Source organism: Rhodnius prolixus, unplaced genomic scaffold, assembly GCF_049639745.1.
Source record: "Rhodnius prolixus isolate KJV_2025 unplaced genomic scaffold, Rpr scaffold_2, whole genome shotgun sequence".
NCBI lineage: Eukaryota > Metazoa > Arthropoda > Insecta > Hemiptera > Reduviidae > Rhodnius > Rhodnius prolixus.
The window spans coordinates 64,092,888-64,113,076 of NW_027411592.1; the positions used below are offsets into that span (position 1 = coordinate 64,092,888).

At 34.8% G+C, this 20,189-nt stretch overlaps 1 protein-coding gene across 2 annotated transcripts; it reads right to left on the bottom strand.

Moving 5' to 3' along the window:
- Nucleotides 1–2,541: 2,541 nt before the first annotated feature.
- LOC141450162 (uncharacterized) lies at nt 2,542–16,209 on the bottom strand. 2 transcript variants are annotated; one of them, XM_074120319.1, is made up of 2 exons: nt 15,497–16,209; nt 2,542–3,324 (listed from the first exon to the last, which is right to left on the bottom strand). In XM_074120319.1, the coding sequence occupies exons 1-2, from the start codon at nt 15,839–15,841 to the stop codon at nt 2,746–2,748; spliced, it is 924 nt and encodes a 307-aa protein (XP_073976420.1). In that variant the 5' UTR covers nt 15,842–16,209; the 3' UTR covers nt 2,542–2,745. The 2 variants fall into 2 exon arrangements, with proteins under 2 accessions (XP_073976420.1, XP_073976419.1); XM_074120318.1 differs by lacking the exon at nt 15,497–16,209 and adding an exon at nt 4,699–5,238.
- Nucleotides 16,210–20,189: the final 3,980 nt, after the last annotated feature.

Below are 20,189 nucleotides of genomic sequence, written 5' to 3' on the forward strand. Positions count from 1 at the left end.
AGTTGTAGAGTTTGATTTATTCTACAATTGAGCAAAGTTTCATATAATTCTGATAAATAGAATACGAGATATTTGGAGTTTTATTTTAGGTGGTTTGTAAAAACTGCAATTTTCAACATTGCATATTTCGTTTACTATTGAAGCTAGAATACTGGTATTACACACAGTTGTAGAGTTTGATTTATTCTACAATTGAGCAAAGTTTCATATAATTCTGATAAATAGAATACGAGATATTTGGAGTTTTATTTTAGGTGATTTGTAAAAACTGCAATTTTCAACATTGCATATTTCGTTTACTATTGAAGCTAGAATACTGGTATTACACACAGTTGTAGAGTTTGATTGAGTCTACAATTGAGCAAAGTTTCATAGAATTCTGATAAATAGAATACGAGGTATTTGGAGTTTTATTTTAGGTGGTTTGTAAAAACTGCAATTTTCAACATTGCATATTTCGTTTGCTATTGAAGCTAGAATACTGGTATTAAACGCAGTTGTAGAGTTTGAGTTAGTCTACAATTGAGCAAAGTTTCACAGAATTCTGATAAATAGAATACGAGATAACTGGAGGTATATTTTAGGTGGTTTGTAAAAACTGCAATTTTCAACATTGCATATTTCGTTTGCTATTGAAGCTAGAATACTGGTATTAAACGCAGTTGTAGAGTTTGAGTTAGTCTACAATTGAGCAAAGTTTCACAGAATTCTGATAAATAGAATACAAGATAACTGGAGTTATATTTTAGGAGGTTTGTAAAAACTGCAATTTTCAAAATTGCATATTTCGTTTACTATTGAAGCTAGAATACTGGTATTACACACACTTGTAGAGTTTGATTTAGTGTATATTCGAGCAATGATTCATAGAATTCTGATAAATAGAATACGAGATATTTGGAGTTTTATTTTAGGTTTTTTGAAAAAACTGCAATTTTCAACATTGCATATTTCGTTTACTATTGAAGCTAGAATACTGGTATTACACACAGTTGTAGAGTTTGATTTAGTTTACAATTGAGCAAAGTTTCATAGAATTCTGATAAATAGAATACGACATATTTGGAGTTTTATTTTAGGTGGTTTGTAAAAACTGCAATTTTCAACATTGCATATTTCGTTTACTATTGAAGCTAGAATACTGGTATTACACACAGTTGTAGAGTTTGATTTAGTCTACAATTGAGCAAAGTTTCATATAATTCTGATAAATAGAATACGAGATAACTGGAGTTATATTTTAGGTGGTTTGTAAAAACTGCAATTTTCAACATTGCATATTTCGTTTACTATTGAAGCTAGAATACTGGTATTACACACAGTTGTAGAGTTTGATTTAGTCTACAATTGAGCAAAGTTTTATAGAATTCTGATTAATAGAATACGAGATATTTGGAGTTTTATTTTAGGTGGTTTGTAAAAACTGTAATTTTTAACATTGCACATTTCGTTTGCTATTGGAGCTAGAATACTGGTATTACACACAAATGTAGAGTTTGATTTAGTTTACAATCGAGCAAAGTTTCATAGAATTCTGATAAATAGTATACGAGATATTTGGAGTTTTATTTTAGGTGGTTTGTAAAAACTGTAATTTTTAACATTGCACATTTCGATTGCTATTGAAGCTAGAATACTGGTATTATGAGTATACCTAGTTGTTTAGTTAAGTTCAAACATTGTTTACTAGATTAGCAATTTTAACTATGTTTTGATGGCGATGTTGATTTTGTGTGGTAGATGTGTGATTGTGACGTAAACAGAACGTAACTTTACTACTGTTTTGCGGAAGTGACATCACGGTTCCCTACAAATTCTATGTGGTGATCAGGTGGGTGAGAATGACCCCTTTCCTCTTGGTTGAGCAGTGCATTTATTTAATATTGTTGAATAATGTATTTGTTATTAACTGTGTGTAATTTGTGCTGCGGTATCTGCTGTATGACAGAAGTTTTAAATTTTGTTTCAACTCCGTGATTCTTATTTTCAACAGTAAACCTTTAATTGTCTTTAACTGTTTCAATGTGCATGTTTGTGTGAATACTACAGGATTAATAAAGGTCAGCATGAAGAATAAATCTGAAGAATAATTTGGAATAGAATTAAAGTGAAACTGGCCAGCGTAAGGGTCTTAATTAAAAAATATTAATGAAAAGTGAATACAGTAAAATTACGTTAATGATATCAATAAAGTGTTAATAAAATAATGGGTACTCGCTGATTTGTGTACCTTTTGGCGTTTAATCAACCCTTATACTTAACTTTTTTTACTTAACTTAACTTAACTTAAGTTTTTTTTTAAGGGGATAATTTAATTCTCCCTTTCTTCGACTTTACCTGGAATTACTCTAAAGAGCATGAAAAGATCTTCAAGGTCGGTGTATGCTGTATACATTCCATAGAACCTGCAGACTTTTTAGTTTAGTGTCCTCCAGCTTTAGAACCTCTTGACAGAGCGTTGAGGTTACGTGATGCATTTGTATACATAAATAAGGATGTGTTTGGGTCTAAATGTTGTATAAATTAATTAAAAACGAAAAGTATAAAAAAATTTTTGATTAAATTTAATGACTTTTTTTAATTACAAATATTACAATAGTAAAACAGCCAATTGTTCGAGGAAATAATTATATTTACAAATTAATTACACATACTCTTTTATTTCCTAATCCAGGTACGTCAATATGTCTTGTTATGTCTCTCCTTTAGCACGGCCAGGTAGTCGGTAGAATACCTTGGTCAACATTACTGGCTACTCGAACTGGATGCTGACGATGGTGATTGTGGTTGTGGACTTACAACAGGTCGTTGGTTTATTGTGACATTGTTTGGCAACACTGTAGTTGTCGCACTATCCATACGATATCTGGTCAATATATTTTGGATTTCATTTTGAGCGAGTATCGCTTGCTGCGGATGTAGTTTGTTCATCACCGACGCTACATAAGTGCCAAATGCAACATTTTCTTGCACTGAAGGTTCCGGTTGGTTTAAGATTGTATTCACTTTACGTAGTTCATTGATTGCTATGGTCAGTTTTTGTAAACGTCTTTTTGTACCTTTAGGTTGGCCATTTTCATTCACTTCACTATGAGAAGAGGGTTGATGATTCTGTTTGTCTGTTGTTACGTAGACTGGTTTAGCACTTTGACTAGGCGTTTCCTGTGTTTTATTTTCAGCTTCCTCTTTGATCTCTTTTTGTTCTGCAGTTGTCATCTCGTCGGCGGAAACCACTTCTGTTTTGATGACTATTTTAGGTGAAGCTTCACTTTCTGGGACGTCCGCTGAATCAGAACACTCCATGTCACTGCAGCGATCTGCATTCTGGAAAAACAAAAAAAAAAAATATGGAGTTATTTTGTTGTACTGAGTACTTTATAATTAGATTAGGTCTGACCAGGGGATTTGATTGCAACATATAGTCCACAATGCTTGTCCCGCTCTACTCTAAGGATCTCCCATCTTTTTTGGATTTATACAAACTTACGCTAACGATATTCTTTAAATTTAGTAAAATTTTCAGCTTTACTTTAAAACATTTTTCCAGGAAAATCCCAATTAAGGACACTTCTGCTAGAGAAAGGATTAAATTTGGACCATGAGAATTAACCACAGAGATGGACACGTCAATTGTTAACATCAGGAATGTTAAGTTGGAGCAAGTTGCTGAATTTAAATATATGGGAGTAAATATTAATGAACAAGGTTGAATCCAGGGAGAAATTAAAGGAAAAGTGGCTACGGCAGGTAGAATGTTCAATGCCCTTAAGAAAGGATGTATTACCAAAAGGGAAGTAACAAAGGGTACGAAAATAACGGTTTTTAAAAATACCTATCTCCCAATTTTAACCTACGGCAGCGAATTGTGGGCTCTAATTTCCTTAAACACAGCTTTCAGGTAGCCGAAATACGTTTCCTCCGAAAACTAGAGGTAAAGACGAGGAGAGATAGAATAAGAAATTCTACAATAAGGTCTAATCCCGAGGTTAGGCCGGTGGAAGAGCTGCTGGAAGAACACAGTCTAAGATCACATGATGAGGATGGACAGAAACCGTATAGCAAGACTTTGTTATGACATGAGGCTAAGATGCCAAGGTCAAAGAGGCGCAGGGGCAGACCGCGCACAACATGGGGAAGGGATAGTGAGAGAGGATTTCAGAAAGAGGAACTTGGATTGGAGAAGAAATAGAAAATTTGACTGAGGATAGGGATAGCTGGAAGGTTTTAGTGAAGACACTGACAGGTAAACGAGGAATGATTAAGAAGAAGAAGAGAATTAACCAGAGAAAGTCTTCCTTTGTTAGCCACACTTCCGCTTTGAGCAACCTAATAAAAGATTCCTGCAGAACAATTTGTTTCAAAACCTAGTGACATAAACATTCAACATATATTCATACGTATGAAACCAATTCGTTTGAAATATCGATTCAAAGAAAAATTACGGAATAATCGATAAAGCTCAAAGTAAATTTATGGGTGGGAAAAAAAGAAAAAGTAATTTCGAGCCCAAAAGTTTCAAAACTCTTTTAGAAGTGTATATACGAGGTCTGTAAATTAAGTAATGAGACTGATTTTTTTGAAAAAAAAATTTTATTCAAAAAGAATTACAATTCTATATTGTCACCTTGTCGAATGGCTGAAGTAGCCATTAACCGTGAAGGCGTAGGATAAAAAAAAAATTAAAAAAAAAAATGTCACCTGCACTTCCTTCTGAAGCCACACAGCGCTGGAGGAGACGTTTCTTTCACTGTTCGTAGCAGTGCTCGAACTCGAACAGATTTTACTCATCTCCAATTCATTGGTCAAAATTTGATGAACGGTGGTGTGAGTCAAATTTAGCTCATGCGCGATCATTCTGACCGTCATCCGGCGATCTGCACGCACAAGTTCCCGGATTTTGTCAACATTTTCATCCGTTCTTGAAGATGAAGGCCTTCCGCTTCGTGGATCATCTCCAATCACCTCTCTTCCTTCTGAGAATGCCTTAAACCACCGAAAAACCTGGGCTCTTGACAAAGCAATATCTCCGTAGTCCTGCCGAAGTTTACCAAGAGCTTCCGTTGCACTGTGCCCAGATCTGAAGTAAAACCTGAGAGCGCACCGTTGCTCGTAATTGCTCTCACTCATTTTTAGAACAAAATAGGGAAAAAACAAACTTTTTTCACAAAAACAACCGCTACGCACAACCTGATGACTCGAGGCGAGGTCGAACTCGTACTGAAGCCGTATCACATGTTCCTCTGGCGCCCCTCCTAGCCCAGTGCGCCTCCAGTGTTGTCAGATCTAATGCAACGTTGCCAGTCTCATTACTTAATTTACAGACCTCGTATATATGACCCAAACAAGTTGCTAGGGTGGGCTTGTAATGTAGAACTCAACTTAATTCAAAATCCTAAGTAAAAATTAAGTTAAAAGCAGTTTAACTCAGATAATATTAAATTGAAGAAACAATTTTTAGAAAGACAATGAGTTAATTAAAAAATTCCTTGTAATTATTTTAACCCTTTGTTTAATAATCTTTGTTCAATAAAGTCAGCTGAACTTTGAAGCAACAAATAAATTGTAAAGTCGCTACAGCTGATTAGCGAAAACATTCTCATGTTTATTGTAAACTTAATTAAAAGTTATACGGACTTATTGGAGTTACCTACAGCTATTTATTAGGTTCTATTTTTGTTATAAAATGTTTATTTATTTATTTATTTTTTATGGCCAATCTATGGTGACTGCAATTTGATGTAATCTCAATATGTTCACAAAAAGATATAACTGAAAAGCTATAAAGAATTATTTGAAGAAGAATAATAAATATTTATTATAATAAATATATACAATACATAAAATAAATAAAGAAGCATAAATGTATAAAAAACATTTCAACCTTCTTAACTGAGTGAAGTAAGAGAAAAGTTAGGTGAGGAGGATTGGAATGCAGGGAAAAAGGAGATAAAGAATTATCTGTTGAGGTCACAATAGAATCACGCAAGTTCCTTAGTTCAGATTTTTTTTTTTTTTAAAGTAGGCTGAAATAAGAAATTTGCAACTTGGAACTGTAACCCCCTAGAACCTGGAGAAGACGCAACTAATGCACAAAATATTTTTAAGAAAATTCAAGAAAAATCTAGTGTGAAAACTTTCCAAGTACTTTTCTAGGACCCAAGTCTTGGATATCTTTCTATTAAAAAAGTTACGTTACTTGGGAGTTTATACAAAAATTTTTTGGTTTTCTTCAACTTGTGTACAAGTTCGCTTTAACACTAAACCTACCGACATTTATGCATAACTATTCCTACCATGACCGGTCAAATGACCGCACTTTAAAATCACTTAAATTTCTTATTTTAGAATGAAGATAATAATTATTTAACTACGAAAAAGCGTAGTTTCTTTTGTTTAAAAATAAATCTCGTAGATTTTACTCTTTTATGCATCATTTTTTACAATTACAGGCTTCTCAATTGCAAATTTCCCGCATACTTACTTTTTACATTTTAGACAGCACTTATTGCCTTTGCAGTATCTTATTTGGTTATTTTCCGACCATTTGTTCTTGTACTAGTATTTGTCATGCTTTTGCAATGGTAACACAAATTTTGCTTTGAAATTTCACTTCCGGTAGTTTTTTATACAAAATCCATGCATTTATCCCGGGGCTAAGTCTAGGATATTGAAAACTATTTGTTGAGGCCATCTCCGAAATTTTCTACGGTTATATTTCTTCCACGAGCTGTATACATTTCTGCAAATTTCAGAGCGACAAACTCCCCAAGCGGAACTGAAGGTTTCTCTGCTTTCACGTTTTTCCAAAAATGGAAAGCCTTTTATTGCATCGAACGCTAGCCAAGATTTGATACCAAATTTATCCGGTTTATTTGGCATGTACCGAGTGAATCTGCATCTTGACTTTGTTGGGAACAAACGTCCTTGGAAGAGATATATGCTCTTGGTTAGAACAGTTTTGACTGTCCTCAACGAATTTGTTCCAAAATTTAGAAATCAAAGCAAATTTATCGGTTTTTGTAAACGATTATTTCTTTGATCCACTCGAATAAACTCGAAAATTTCCGTCTATACATTTCTGCTCATTGTGTTTGAGAAGAATGCTCGTCCCTATTTTTGTTCCAGTGAAAAGGGCAATATCGTACATTTTTGGCCTCATATGCACCACATGCAAACAATAATCCGATAAATGCATTATCAAATTGAGTTTTCAAGAGAATTCTGTTACAAAAATAAATAAATAAATTAAATAATAAGCAAATAAAATGAAAATATTCAGCCGGTCAAATGACCGGTCGCGGTAGTAAAGAGGGACTACAAATTTTTCTCAAAAATCAAATATTAGGAAAAGAAGTGAATATTAATAAAACAATTGTATACTTATTTTAGGAAAAGTCGTGAAGTTTAATGGCGGTATGATGACGCTGTAATTAGAAAATTTAAATCAAATTTAAAAAACAGTCAATTGACCGGTAGTGGTAGGTTCAGTGTTAAAGCTAACGCTCTTATTGTCCTTAAACGTTCCCTTAGCCCAGGGGTCGGCAACCTATTTTAAGTAGAGAGCCATTTCTCCTTTTAAATAATTTTAATAAATCTTACCAAGAGCCACAAGAATGACAGAGTGTAAAAGACTCTGTAGTTCATTTGTATTCACAAATTATTATTTTATGATATTCAATAACATTTAAATGTTTTATATATTTATTTTCACATATTGCAAAGTAAATAAACAAATAAATAATAACGAATGAAAAGGCGGCAGTCTTACAATATAAATCAAGTACTTTATTTTGATATTATATAATTCTATTCAATTTCGAACCTATCACATTTAAAATTATTTTTGAAAAAAATACCTTTAAGAAATGGTATTTTCATTCGTTTCAATAAAATTAAAATGAGCCGTTTCTTTTGAAAGTGGCATAAGTCACTTTTTCAAAAAAAATCGAGTTAATGGCAACACTAAATGCAATTGGACGGCATCTTTTCATTTTTAAAAAAATTTGCAATGCAATAAGTTGAGAACTTATTGAGATTTGTTGGAGAGGAAGTGTTGGTAATTAACGGTATAACAAACATGTTTATTTTGAAAGTGGCGTAAGACGCTGTACTCAGGAAATTAATTACGGGGCTTAGTGTGAAAGAAATAGAAACATGTGATAAGTGTGTGTGAAGTATTGTTTTGAATTATTTTCAGTATTTTTAAAAAAGTTGTCATCATTGGACTTATTTTTATAAGTGCGAAAGAATAGTGCAGTTTTGTAAATTACGAGGGTCGTTTGAAAAGTCCGTGCAAAGTCAGAGAGATAGCACCACTGGCGCGTATCGAGGTTATGTTTAGTTAGTAGCATCTCTTGGAAGAACACACACCAAGTTTCAGCCAGATCGGTCTATTTCTTTGTGTTTGGCATTCGTTTGAATCGAGGAAGTCGAGTGATTTTCAAAAAATGGACGAAAAAGAATTTCGTGTATTGATTAAACACTACTTTATGAAAGGCAAAACGCCTCAAGAGACTAAAGAGAAGCTTGATAAACATTATGGTGACTCTGCACCTTCGATTAGAACAGTTTATAAGTGGTTTCAAAATTTTTGGAGTGGCCATATGGGCAAAAAGTGACGCTGAACGTTCTGGACGCCCTGTTGTTGAGGTTACTACTCCAGAAATCATTGATAAAATCCACGATATGGTGATGGATGACAGAAGAGGTGAAGGTGCGTGAGATTGCTAGTGCTGTGGGCATCTCGAATGAACGGGTACATAATATTTTGCATCAACATTTGGACATGACAAAGCTATCCGCAAGATGGGTGTGCCGCGATTGCTCACGCTTGACCAAAAAGCGAAATCGTGTGAAGTGTTGCAAGGACGGTTTGCAGTTGTTCCAGAAGAATCCGCAGGACTTTAAGCGTCGTTTCGTCACTGTGGATGAAACATGGATACATCACTACACTCCTGAGACCAAAGAACAATCTAAACAATGGGTTACCAAGGGGCAATCTGCGCCAAAAATGGCGAAGACCGTTCCTTCGGCCGGAAAGATTATGGCGACTGTCTTTTGGGATTCGCAAGGAATAATCCTCATCGACTATCTGGAAAAGGGTAAAACTATTACAGGTGCGTATTATTCATCGTTATTGAAAACCGAGCTGCAAGAAAAACGCCCACGATTGGCCCACAAAAAAGTCCTTTTCCATCACGACAACGCACCAGTTCACACCTCAGCAGTTGTGGTCGCAAAGTTAATGGAAATAGGGTTCCAACTCGTTTCACATCCCCCCTATTCTCCAGACTTGGCTCCCTCGGACTACTATTTGTTCCCCAATATGAAGAAATGGCTGGCGGGAAAAAGATTTTATTCAAACGAGGAGGTGATTGCAGAAACGAATGGCTATTTTTCAGACTTGGACAAATCCTATTATTCGGAAGGGATCAACAAACTAGAGCAGCGTTGGACGAAGTGTATAAGCCTAAAAGGAGACTATGTTGAAAAATAAAAAAGGTTTACCCCAAAAAATTAAGTGCACGGACTTTTCAAACGACCCTCGTATATTATATCCAAAATCTGATTTTAATTCTTCTCCTTTGGAGGAGCTCAGGTAGTAAATCACTGCCCTTACAAAACATCACTTCAGTAAAATACGTCGGACAAAATTAATATATGTCAGTCATTTTTCTAAACTATTTATTTTGAAAGTGGCTTAAGTCACTTTACCGTAATGAAAAATGGTGATTTTTTTAAATGTTTATACGAAATTATTTATACTGAAAAAAAAATATCAGTATCATGTGAGATAACAAATACCAAGTAAATCTTCTCGAAAGTTTTAGCATCCATATTTTTAAACGTGTTAAAACGCAAACCCCTTAAATATCTCGACTTAAAAACGAAGTGACTTATGCCACTTTCAAAATAAACGGCTCAAAAATATACAATATATTTTGGACAGGCTGAAGAGCCACACAATTTGAATAAAAAAAAGCCGCATGCGGGTTGCCGACCCCTGCGCTTAACCGAATCGAATTTTCCAAAGGAAACGCAAAGAAAATCTTCAAAAATAAAAAAAATGGAAAATCCATTCAATAAAGTGTCACTTCCGGTAGCGTAGCGCCTACAGAAAAAAAAAAAAACAGATCAAAATTTAAACCTACTTCCGTTTTTCCGTTTTCTCAGCTATGCCAGCACCAATCTGACAAACTCACGCACTCAAAACAAGGACTTCCGGTAAAAACTATATCGAAAATTTGATCCAAAAAAAAAATGTATTGTTCATCTGTAGGTAAATTTAAATGTTTGGTACGTGAGTGGCAACCCTGTAGAGGGGGTACGAGAAGGGATGGCCGTTAGGGTTGGCAAGAGGGTTGCAGGTAGTAACTGACATTCATCATTTTTTCTTTTATTATTATTTTGGGTGGTGGTGACTGATTAATTATAAACTAGAAGGTAGAGAAGAATAATGCCAATTACAATAATTATTTTTAACAAAATATTGCTATTTATCAATAGTAGAAGGTAAATTATTTGTTTTTAAGCTAATTTTTTATGGGATTGAAAAATTAACTGCCATTTCAGTCGAGTAAAATTTATTTTGCCGAGCTTTTCGACCTAGGGACTAGGTCGACTTCAGGGCTAGTTTAGAAAGTAATACTATTACATTTCAGGATTGGTGTGTCTTCTGTCTTGTCTGTTTATGGACTGAGTGACTGAACAGACAAAACTGAAGACACACCACCCTTGTAATGTAAAAATATTACTTTATAAACTAGCCCTGAAGATGACCTAGTCCCTAGGTCGAAAGTTCGACAAATATATAAAAATAATAATAATGACTGAAATTGGCAATATTCTTTATTCCTTCTGTAAAAACTGTTATTTACAATAGTTACGAAGCTAATATGTATTGTGGTACTGGGTTCGATTCCCGGTCTTAGGCCTTGGATTTTATTAAATGGTTAATAAAAGAAATTTATAGTGCTGCACGAGAAACGAGGCAAATCTCAGTCTCGGTCCCGGTACCGAGACTGAGACTTGAGCAACCGAGATCGAGACATTATATATATCTCGTCGAGAAATCTCGGTCTCGTCTTGGTTTTTCAAATATTAATTTTTAGAGACCTGCGACTCACTGACTGGGGAAACATACCCTGCCCCCACCCCAACTGGGGCCGCTCCCTTGGCTTTTACACAGTGGTGGACCGTTATAAGCTTCGGTCACTAAACTCCCAGAACAATCTAGCCCTTTCTTTCTAGGTAAAGTCTAGCCTTCTGGTGTATTATGTATATTATAGAGATATAGCGGGACTTACACGGGAATGGCGGTAATGACTATAAAGAGATGGGGCAGATACAATAGATCACTAATCACAATGTTAAACTTTGACAAAAAGAGTAAATACAGTAGATATCGGGAAAATTTCTTTTAATACAAAAACGTTAAACACAAAACATCGGAAAAACCAAAAACCCTTATGAACCCTTATATAGATACAGAATTAGTAGTCAACATAATTGCCCAAAAAATGGAACACTATAAAACAATACACACAGATACCGCCACAGAAGTTAGGTTTTTCCGATGTTTTATATTTAACGTTTTTGCTAATTGTTAATTTTGTTAACTGATTTTCTATATTTACTCATTCTCTAAATTGTTTGTATTTTCGTATTTGTAATATCCAGGCCCTGAAGAAGGCAATATATTTGTCGAAACGTTGGCGAAAAAAAAGACGAGTTCTTGTTTTTATTTGACCGATTCCTCGCCAATACTAAATCCTTAATTTAGTAATTTACGGTCACGAAACCAATATATTCAAAAAATAAAGTAAAAATAATTGGCCATCTATCCCTACTGTTTGATGGCCCATCTGTCCCGAATGCTAGAGAGAGATGGCCAATATGATAAACATAACTCAACGCGTACTTTTTGACAGTTTTAGAGGTTAGGATTCATTAATGTATACTGTACTTTCCTAATATGTAAAAAACAACACTAAAATTTCGACACATACATTCGCTGCAGCACGCAATATGCAACTATCATAAAATTTTTTGTTGAGACGATAATGTTTTTATTCTCTGAGTTAATTAATAACGCTTTGACGCAGACTCACTGTAGTCAAACATGAACGTTCATCATTGGAGAGGTCACGCAGCGCCGTCGGACGACATTTCGGTTAAATTTCGGCTATTGGCCATCTCTCCCGATTGGCCATCTCACCCGACTTTACCCTATAGAAAAAGAGAGAGAAAAAAAAAAATTGTCAAAGTTGGGTGTTTTTCAACGTTACAGCTTTTTCGGTGCAGTTTTTGACAATAAACCCTTATATAACTGTCCTGCCGGAAACAGTTTTAATAATAACAATTTTTGAAAATATTAATAATAACAAACCATTTTTTTTATTCACTTTGATTGCCTCAGATATTGGGTTTATTATTTTTTTTTTTCTTTTTTAATACTTAAACAAAAATAAAATTAAAAAAACGAGATATCTCGACGAGACCGAGACCGAGATTAGAGCGACCGAGACCGAGATCGAGACGAGCACTTGGTCATACGAGACCGAGGCCGAGATCTGCATAAAGTCTCGCCTCGTCTCGGTCTCCTGCAGCACTAGAAATTTACAGTAAAGTATGTTTGCTAGTCGCCTTTGTCCACGACACCTAAATTGGTGGTTGGACGTTAAGCTCCGCCTGAAAAAATAGGCGATTACTTACAATAGTTACAACAGTAAAAAGGAAAAATAAAACATAAATAAACAGATCATAATAAAACAAAATTAATAAATTTAAGAATTAAATAAAATTTAATTCTTAAATCAAATTAATCTAAAACTGTGACAAGCACAAGAAAATGATTTGAAAGTTAAAACTAATTACCGTATTAATTTTTATAAATAAAGAAAATTATTTTGCGGAGAAAGGATAATGAATTTAAAAATAAAATATTAACTAAATATTAACTCTTAGTTGTTTATTTGGGTTTTTTAATTTTGTTAAGTTGGCAACAGAAAAACAAAAACATTTCGCGGACCGTAGTAACTGCAATACGGCAACCATTCTACGTCATAACCTAAGAATTACGACAATAAAACGCATTTTTTCCTCAGCAAAATAATTATTAATAAAAGTTATAAATTTTATTATAAGCTATTTACGATGTCATTGCCATTAAATAATAATAATAAAATGAACAATAGGGTGTTTCAAGAAAAGTTGACTTTTAAATTTTCAAGAGCGACGGGCGGAAAATCAAAGTTCAATTTAAAAACAAAAAAGTTTCGTCCTTAGTAGAGCAAAATCGATTAATATTTAGAGGTCGCTACAATCGATCAAAAGATTTTTGTTTTGCCTTTTTTATAATTTGAAATTGATTGATTGATTAGTAAATCAATTTCAAATTATAACAATAAATGCAAAATATTCCCTAATTTAGACGTTTCAGTAACTAAAATTATTTGTTTTTTTAAAATTCTGTTCGAAACACAGAAAAAATGAAGTGATTTTAACGATTATTAATAGAAATTTTTCAAAAATGTATATTTTTCTTAATATATACAGGGTGACCAGAGTTATATGCTCCACCCATTTTTTTCTTTTAACGGCGGGAAATTTCGAAAAAATAAAAAACACGTATTTAATCATTTTTAGTCTAGTTTATTTTCAGTGATTGACCCATTTTTTTAAACCCTTGTATCTCGAGATACAGCATCCAACTTTTGTTTTTAAAATGGAACGTTATATTTTTTTGTCGCATATTTTAACAGTATTTGAGCTCCTAAAAAAAATAAAAAAAAAACATTTTTTGAAATCGGTTAGGTTTTTCAAAAGTTATGGTAATTTAAAATGTGAAAAAAAAAAAATTCAGTTTATTGACAAAATCTCGTAATTTTTCTTAAAGCATCTGTTCAAACTGGGGCACAATCAACGGATAGGCAAGCCAAAACTCTGGGACTCCCACGCTTTGCTTATAGCAGCAGTTATGGTGGCGAAGTCAAGATCTAGGCAGGTTAGAGTTATTCGACGTTCACGTTGTTTATTCAACAAACGTTTGGTGTGGAGTTTTAGGAAATCAACTAATCGGCCCATACTTCTACAGAGAGAACTTAACTGGTAAAAGGTATCTAACCTTTTTTTTTTTTTAAGAGACATTTTGCCAGTTCCGCTTGAAGATGTTCCTCTACAACGTCGGCTAGATATGTATTTTCAACAAGATGGTTGCCCGGCACATAATGCGAGAGTGGTTCGAGGTTACCTGGGCAGAAATTTCCATGAAAAGTGCTTAGGGACTCATTGCCCCCATCCAATGGCCACCTCGATCTCCGGACTTAACCCAAATGGACTATTTTTTTTGTGGGGATATCTAAAAAAATCCCTCGTGGCTTCAGTCGTTGATCTGAAACGTCGAATAACTCTAGCCCGCCTAGATCTTGTCTACGCAACCGTAAGTGCTGCTACAAACAGAGCGTGGGAGTCCACGAGTTTTGGCTTCCCTATCCGTTAATTGTGCCTAGTTGGAACAAATTCTTTAAAAAAAAAAATTAACGTAATTTTGACAGTAAACTGAAATTTTTTTTCCATATTTTAAATTACCATAACTTTTGAAAAACCTAACCGATTTCCAATTTTTTTGTTCTGTTTTTTTAAGAAGCTCAAATACTATAAAAATATGCAAAAATAAATGTAACGTTCCATTTGAAAAAACAAAGTTGGATGCTGTATCTCGAGATACAGGGGTTTAAAAAAATGGGTCAATCACTGAAAATAAACTAGACTGAAAATGATTAAATACGTGTTTTTTATTTTTTCGAAATTTCCCGCCGTTAAAAAAAAGTGGTTGGACTCTGGTCACCCTGTATATATTTTTTTTTTTAAATACAGCTTCTTTAATTATTCATAACTTTGAAAGTAAAATGGCCATCACAATGATTCCAACTGCATTGTCTTTATGGCAAATTATATTTAAATAAACTTTGTACAATTACATGTTTTGCTAATCATTTGAAAAGATACAAAAACATTTAATTAAGATTTTTTATAAAAAAAAAAAAAAGCAAAACAAAAATCTTTTGATCGATGGTAGCAGCGACCTCTAAATATTAATCGATTTCGCTCTAATGCGGACAAAACTTTTTGTTTTTAAATTGAACTTTGATTTTTTCGACCTGCGCTCTTTAAAATTTAGAAGTCAACATTTTCTTTTGAAACACCCTATATGTTCAATGTGACATTAAAAAGAAAAAGAAAAAAAACCAGCATTCTCCATTTCCTCATCAACGAATCGAATTTTCCGGCTAAAATATTTCCCGTAATTGTTGTCTGTTTGTAAGTTTAGTCTGTGGGAGGGGAATTTAAAAAAAGGAAAAAAATTAAAATGGCTAATTTTATTTTTGGGGCGCTGATTGTAAACAAAGGGTTTGGTGATACTTTTATTCGTCATTATGTAACGAGGTTTTTTTGTCAAAAAATAAAAGTTTAATACGATTGCTATAACTCTTACCTGATTGGCTTGGGAATCAGCCAATCCTTTGGTAGCCATCATTACGGATTCCATGATTGGAAACCATTTCACGTTAGGCTTATAGATATCATCGCCCACTCGTCCAGAGATGATGGATCTTTTAATTTTCACCAGCTCTTGATTGTAGGTTGAGCGTAGATTTTTGATTTTCTGTTTAATCTCATCCGTACTAAGAGTGCTCCAATTCATTTTCTCTCTGATACTTTCTAAAGCTTTTTGTCGCACCTCTTTGTTCTTATACTTCTTACAGTACCCATTCCACAAGCAATCATGTTCACGGTAGAGTTCAACAAAGCGTACCGTAGCACTTTCTGACCACTTCATTGTTTACACTTTTTTCAAAATAAAACAATGAATTAACCTCTCGCGGCATATAACCTCAAAATAAGCTTTTCTAAATAGAACTTCATTAAACTTCAAATAAAAACCATGTTTTTCTTTTTTCCTTTTTCTTTAATCTAGTGCAGATCACTCGCTTGAACACTGCCCATAGCCGGTGGAAACTGAGGCAAGTGGTAGTTGGTTAGTGGGACGGCGAGTACACAGCGGTGGGGATAGGCGAGTAGTCTCGAGTAAATCCGCTGTTTGCTCGGCAATATACTCGCCCGTTACCCCCATTGCTCCGTGTACTTTAGGTGATGGTGTTTAGTTTACCACGCCCTACTTCCGGATTTGCCTTATGCTTATATCCTTATGGGAACACTATTTTCTGTTCTAGTCAAAAATTTTGGAATTTACGAGTTAGAAATGATGAATAGGTTTTTTTTTTTTTAAAAAAAATCTGATCTGTCACACTCATACGACTTCCTCTCGTGTTTCCCGTACTTCTAAAATGTGTTATAGAAATACGTACATGTTTTGCGTACACACGAAGGTTAGGAAAAATCCGTCAAACTTTTTGGAAAAAGTCCCAGAAAAGGAAATATTCAGTGGAGAAAAGTGGTAGTTCCGGTTGGGGAAGTAGTTTGTAGCAACACATTCCACTCTCCTTTACAATAAACAGGAAACTAAGCCGTACATTGTCCTTCAGAGGAAACTCTACCCACCCCTCTCTCTCTCTCTTTCCAAGAATTTTCCGCGAAAATGATCCAATGAAAAGTTTTAGACCACGATGAGTACAAAGCGTGTGCGAAGTTTAAAGGACATCGTTGGAGGTGTAATCGAGAAAGGTCACTTTAGGAAGACAGTACTTCCGGCACAGGGATGGCTACAGTGGAGGCAGGTTCCTGGGTGAGGCCCAATCTAGATATAAAGCTTCAGTTTCCGGCAATTCTTAATTTTTCGAGTTATACAAAAAACAAAAACAAAAATCACTCACTTCCGTTCTGGATGTATCAAAGACGGAATATTTCCGGTCAAAATTTCCTGGAAATAGAAAAATTTTTCACATAATTTCCATTTTGCTTTTCTCAAACATAGTTGGAACTATGTTCAAACAAAATCCGGAGTGAACGACTTTTTTCATTAAAAAAAAAAACAGTTATTTCTTCAAACTTACCCAACATTTTACTATAAAAAGTGTTTTGGCTTCACGAGTTTTTGTTTTTCCTGTAAACATAAAATGAATCTATGGAAAGCGTTTTCCAGAATCACGCCATTGTTCTATTAGAAAAATGTTTGCATCACAATGGGCAAGTTCCAGCATATGTAACTTTCAAATTCCATGTAACCTTTTTTTTATTCAATTCTTTTTTACAAAATACGTGAGAAAGGGTTAGTTCCGGTCAGTCATACTTCCGGGGGCAGATATTCTTCCTACTACTGGAACATTGGGCAACTCTCAAAATTTGAAGGAAATTGGTTAACCAGTTAAGCGTGTATACACGTCAAACCAAATCTCTGTTACGGTGCGTTCGACGTGTATCACTCGTTATGAAAAATATAAAATTGCCCGTTTTTACCTTTTACCTTTTACCTTTTACCTTTTACCTTTTAGATAGAGGTTCAGACCTCAGTACGAGCATGATTCCATTCAGCACAGACTTCAAAAAGCTCTTTTCTTCCTTGTAAAAAAGCTCTTGTGCGTCCTTAGTTAGCTATGAGCAATGCATAACTTGAAGCGGTGCAAGATTTTGGTATGAGTACAGAAATTGCTCTGGTAATCTGTAAGCCCCCAGAGAGATTGCAGAAAAAGTCGCTTGCAGTACTATTATGATTATTGTAAACTTTTGATTGTTTTGCCCCATTGCGTTCGATGTGTATACACGTCATTGTCACGATTTTAATTCCGCACACTGTGGAGGGCTTTTAAAAGTAAATTCCACGCTTAACTGATTTTAAATGAAATGCGACATTACAAAATATAGATATTATTTTAATTTTTTTGGAATCTTCTGAAAAAACGGCTAATTGAATTTACGATATTTAAAGTTAGGATTATGAATATAAAACTATCACTTTTATTTAAAAAAAAAATTTTTTTGTAGAAAATATGATTTTTAAGATTTTTGGAAATAGAGATTTGGGATTCTAGGGGGGATCGTCAGGATTGATACGTGTGAGTGAGGCTGTATGTTGGAACACCTGGCCACAAAAAAGTATCAAATCTCTCTCTGTACCTACAGCTTTGCCTCAATATTACAGCTAGCAAATAGTGCATTATTTGATTCAAACTTGAAATGTTCTAGTAAATATTTCTGAGAGTAAAAGTCGTGTGAGTGGTTCGTAATATTAACAACTGATAGCCAAGTAATCTAGAGGGCACAGGATGTAGGGCCCAGAGAAGTAGTACAGAGTACTGGACATGCGAACAGACGAACGCACGCCGACAGACGTACGCGTTACGGCTTGATGAATAGTTGGCTATTTCACGATATGACATCTCGAACGGTACCACCCCCCGCTACACCATAAAGGCGACCCCACCCTACCACCACTGGCTGACAGGTCGAATAGGCCTCTCACACTCCCTGCATGGAGCGCGTTGTTGCCGGATCAGGCTGCCAGCTCCTACAACTTGGCAACGCAGCACTGTTCTATTAAACTCGGCCTCGGTAATACCACAGCCCCACCCCATCCCGTTATCTACCCCCACCACCTGTCCGCGCTTGAATCATTATCTACTCACTGGGTCTAATGGTAGTTCCTACGTACCCATCAAGAAGGGTGCGGCACTTTCTGCCAAGACACGTTACGCCGAGGAAATTCATTTACAACTTTCCCTTACCGCTGTAAGCGTAAGAGTAGGGTTTCCGTGTTGAGATTCTCTAAGTTTAAACTTTATCCGGTAATCAACCGGAAATAACAAGATGTTCAAATTTGTTATTTCCTTTAGGTGCCATCAGATAACCATTTTCAAAAACCCTGAAATACTCTTCCACCTTCGCGTCTTGGATAATATCTTCCATTTTATTTTTTGTAGCATTTTCTTGATTACATCTTCCAAAATGTCCCTTGAAATTTCTCTAAATTACTCTCAGGTGGATTTGTATCTTTTATTTATAGGGGAGCCCTAACCCTATCATCCTACTAAATTTTGATCAAAATCGGGCCAAGATTTACAGAGTAATTAGTAATAATAATTTTGGTGGGGGCCTTACATATATGGGGCTAACTCCTCTCCCATTCGATGTACAGCGTCGAGACCCCCAAAAGGCACATCTACATAAAATTCTAAATCGAATGACACCTCATTCATGAAAATCGGTTCACGCGTTTAGGCGCTACGTTGTTTACAAAAAAGGTAACAACAACAAGAAAAAAAACATTTTCTGAAAACGCCGTTTTTGGCTCATTTTCAGCAACTTTCTTCTCGAAATCTATTAGATCTGAGTTGTTGCAAAAAAAAATTACAGTTATAAAGGAGGATTTGCCTTATATTTTAAAGAAAATTTGGAAACTTTATCTTTTATAGAAAAAGACAAAAAAAATTGTCATAGTTGGATGTTTTTCAACGTTACACTATTTTCGTGCAGTTTTTGACGATCAACCCTTATACAACTGTCCTAACCGAATAGTTTTAAAAACTTCGGGTCTTTCCGGTTTAAGAAAAAAGTAATTCAAATGTGAACACTTCTGGTAGAGTTGTCTGTTAAGTACCACAACAGGGTTGTGTATGGTGCTATCCATAACGAACTCTAACGGAAGTAAAATGAGTTGTTAAACCAACTAGTACAATGAAAATAGCGTGCCGGAAGTTATTGAATGGAATCTTTTCCGTTTTTAGCGTTTATTTCGAAAAAACTTTCCATTAATTTGTTTTTTTTTTTTCAATTTCGCTTGCGCTCTCCTTAAAACTAAGATATTGATTTTATTTCGTCCGAAGATCTACTGTAAATGGGTTTCTGGACTGGGAATTGAAGTTGATCTGAACCCTGCACTGTATAATATCAATTTATAGCCAAAATCTTCCCGGATGGGAAGATATACAATCTAGTTACTTCCAGTCTCCTTTATAATAGTCCAGGAAGTTGTCCAAGAAATGGTTTCATTTCCGCTCTGGAATAACTACGTATATTAAAGCCCAATCACTTTGGTTTGTGATTTGTTCAATTTCACAGAACAATATGGTTCCGAGGAAGCTGTGAAAGTCACTTTTCATAGTTTGAAAAGTGTTATGATGATGGTAGCTTTTAAACTCCACAAATTTTACAATACCCTGAAGAAGGTAATAAATATATTTACCGAAACGTCGGTATGAAGAATGAAATTTGTTGGGAATTTATCGACCAAC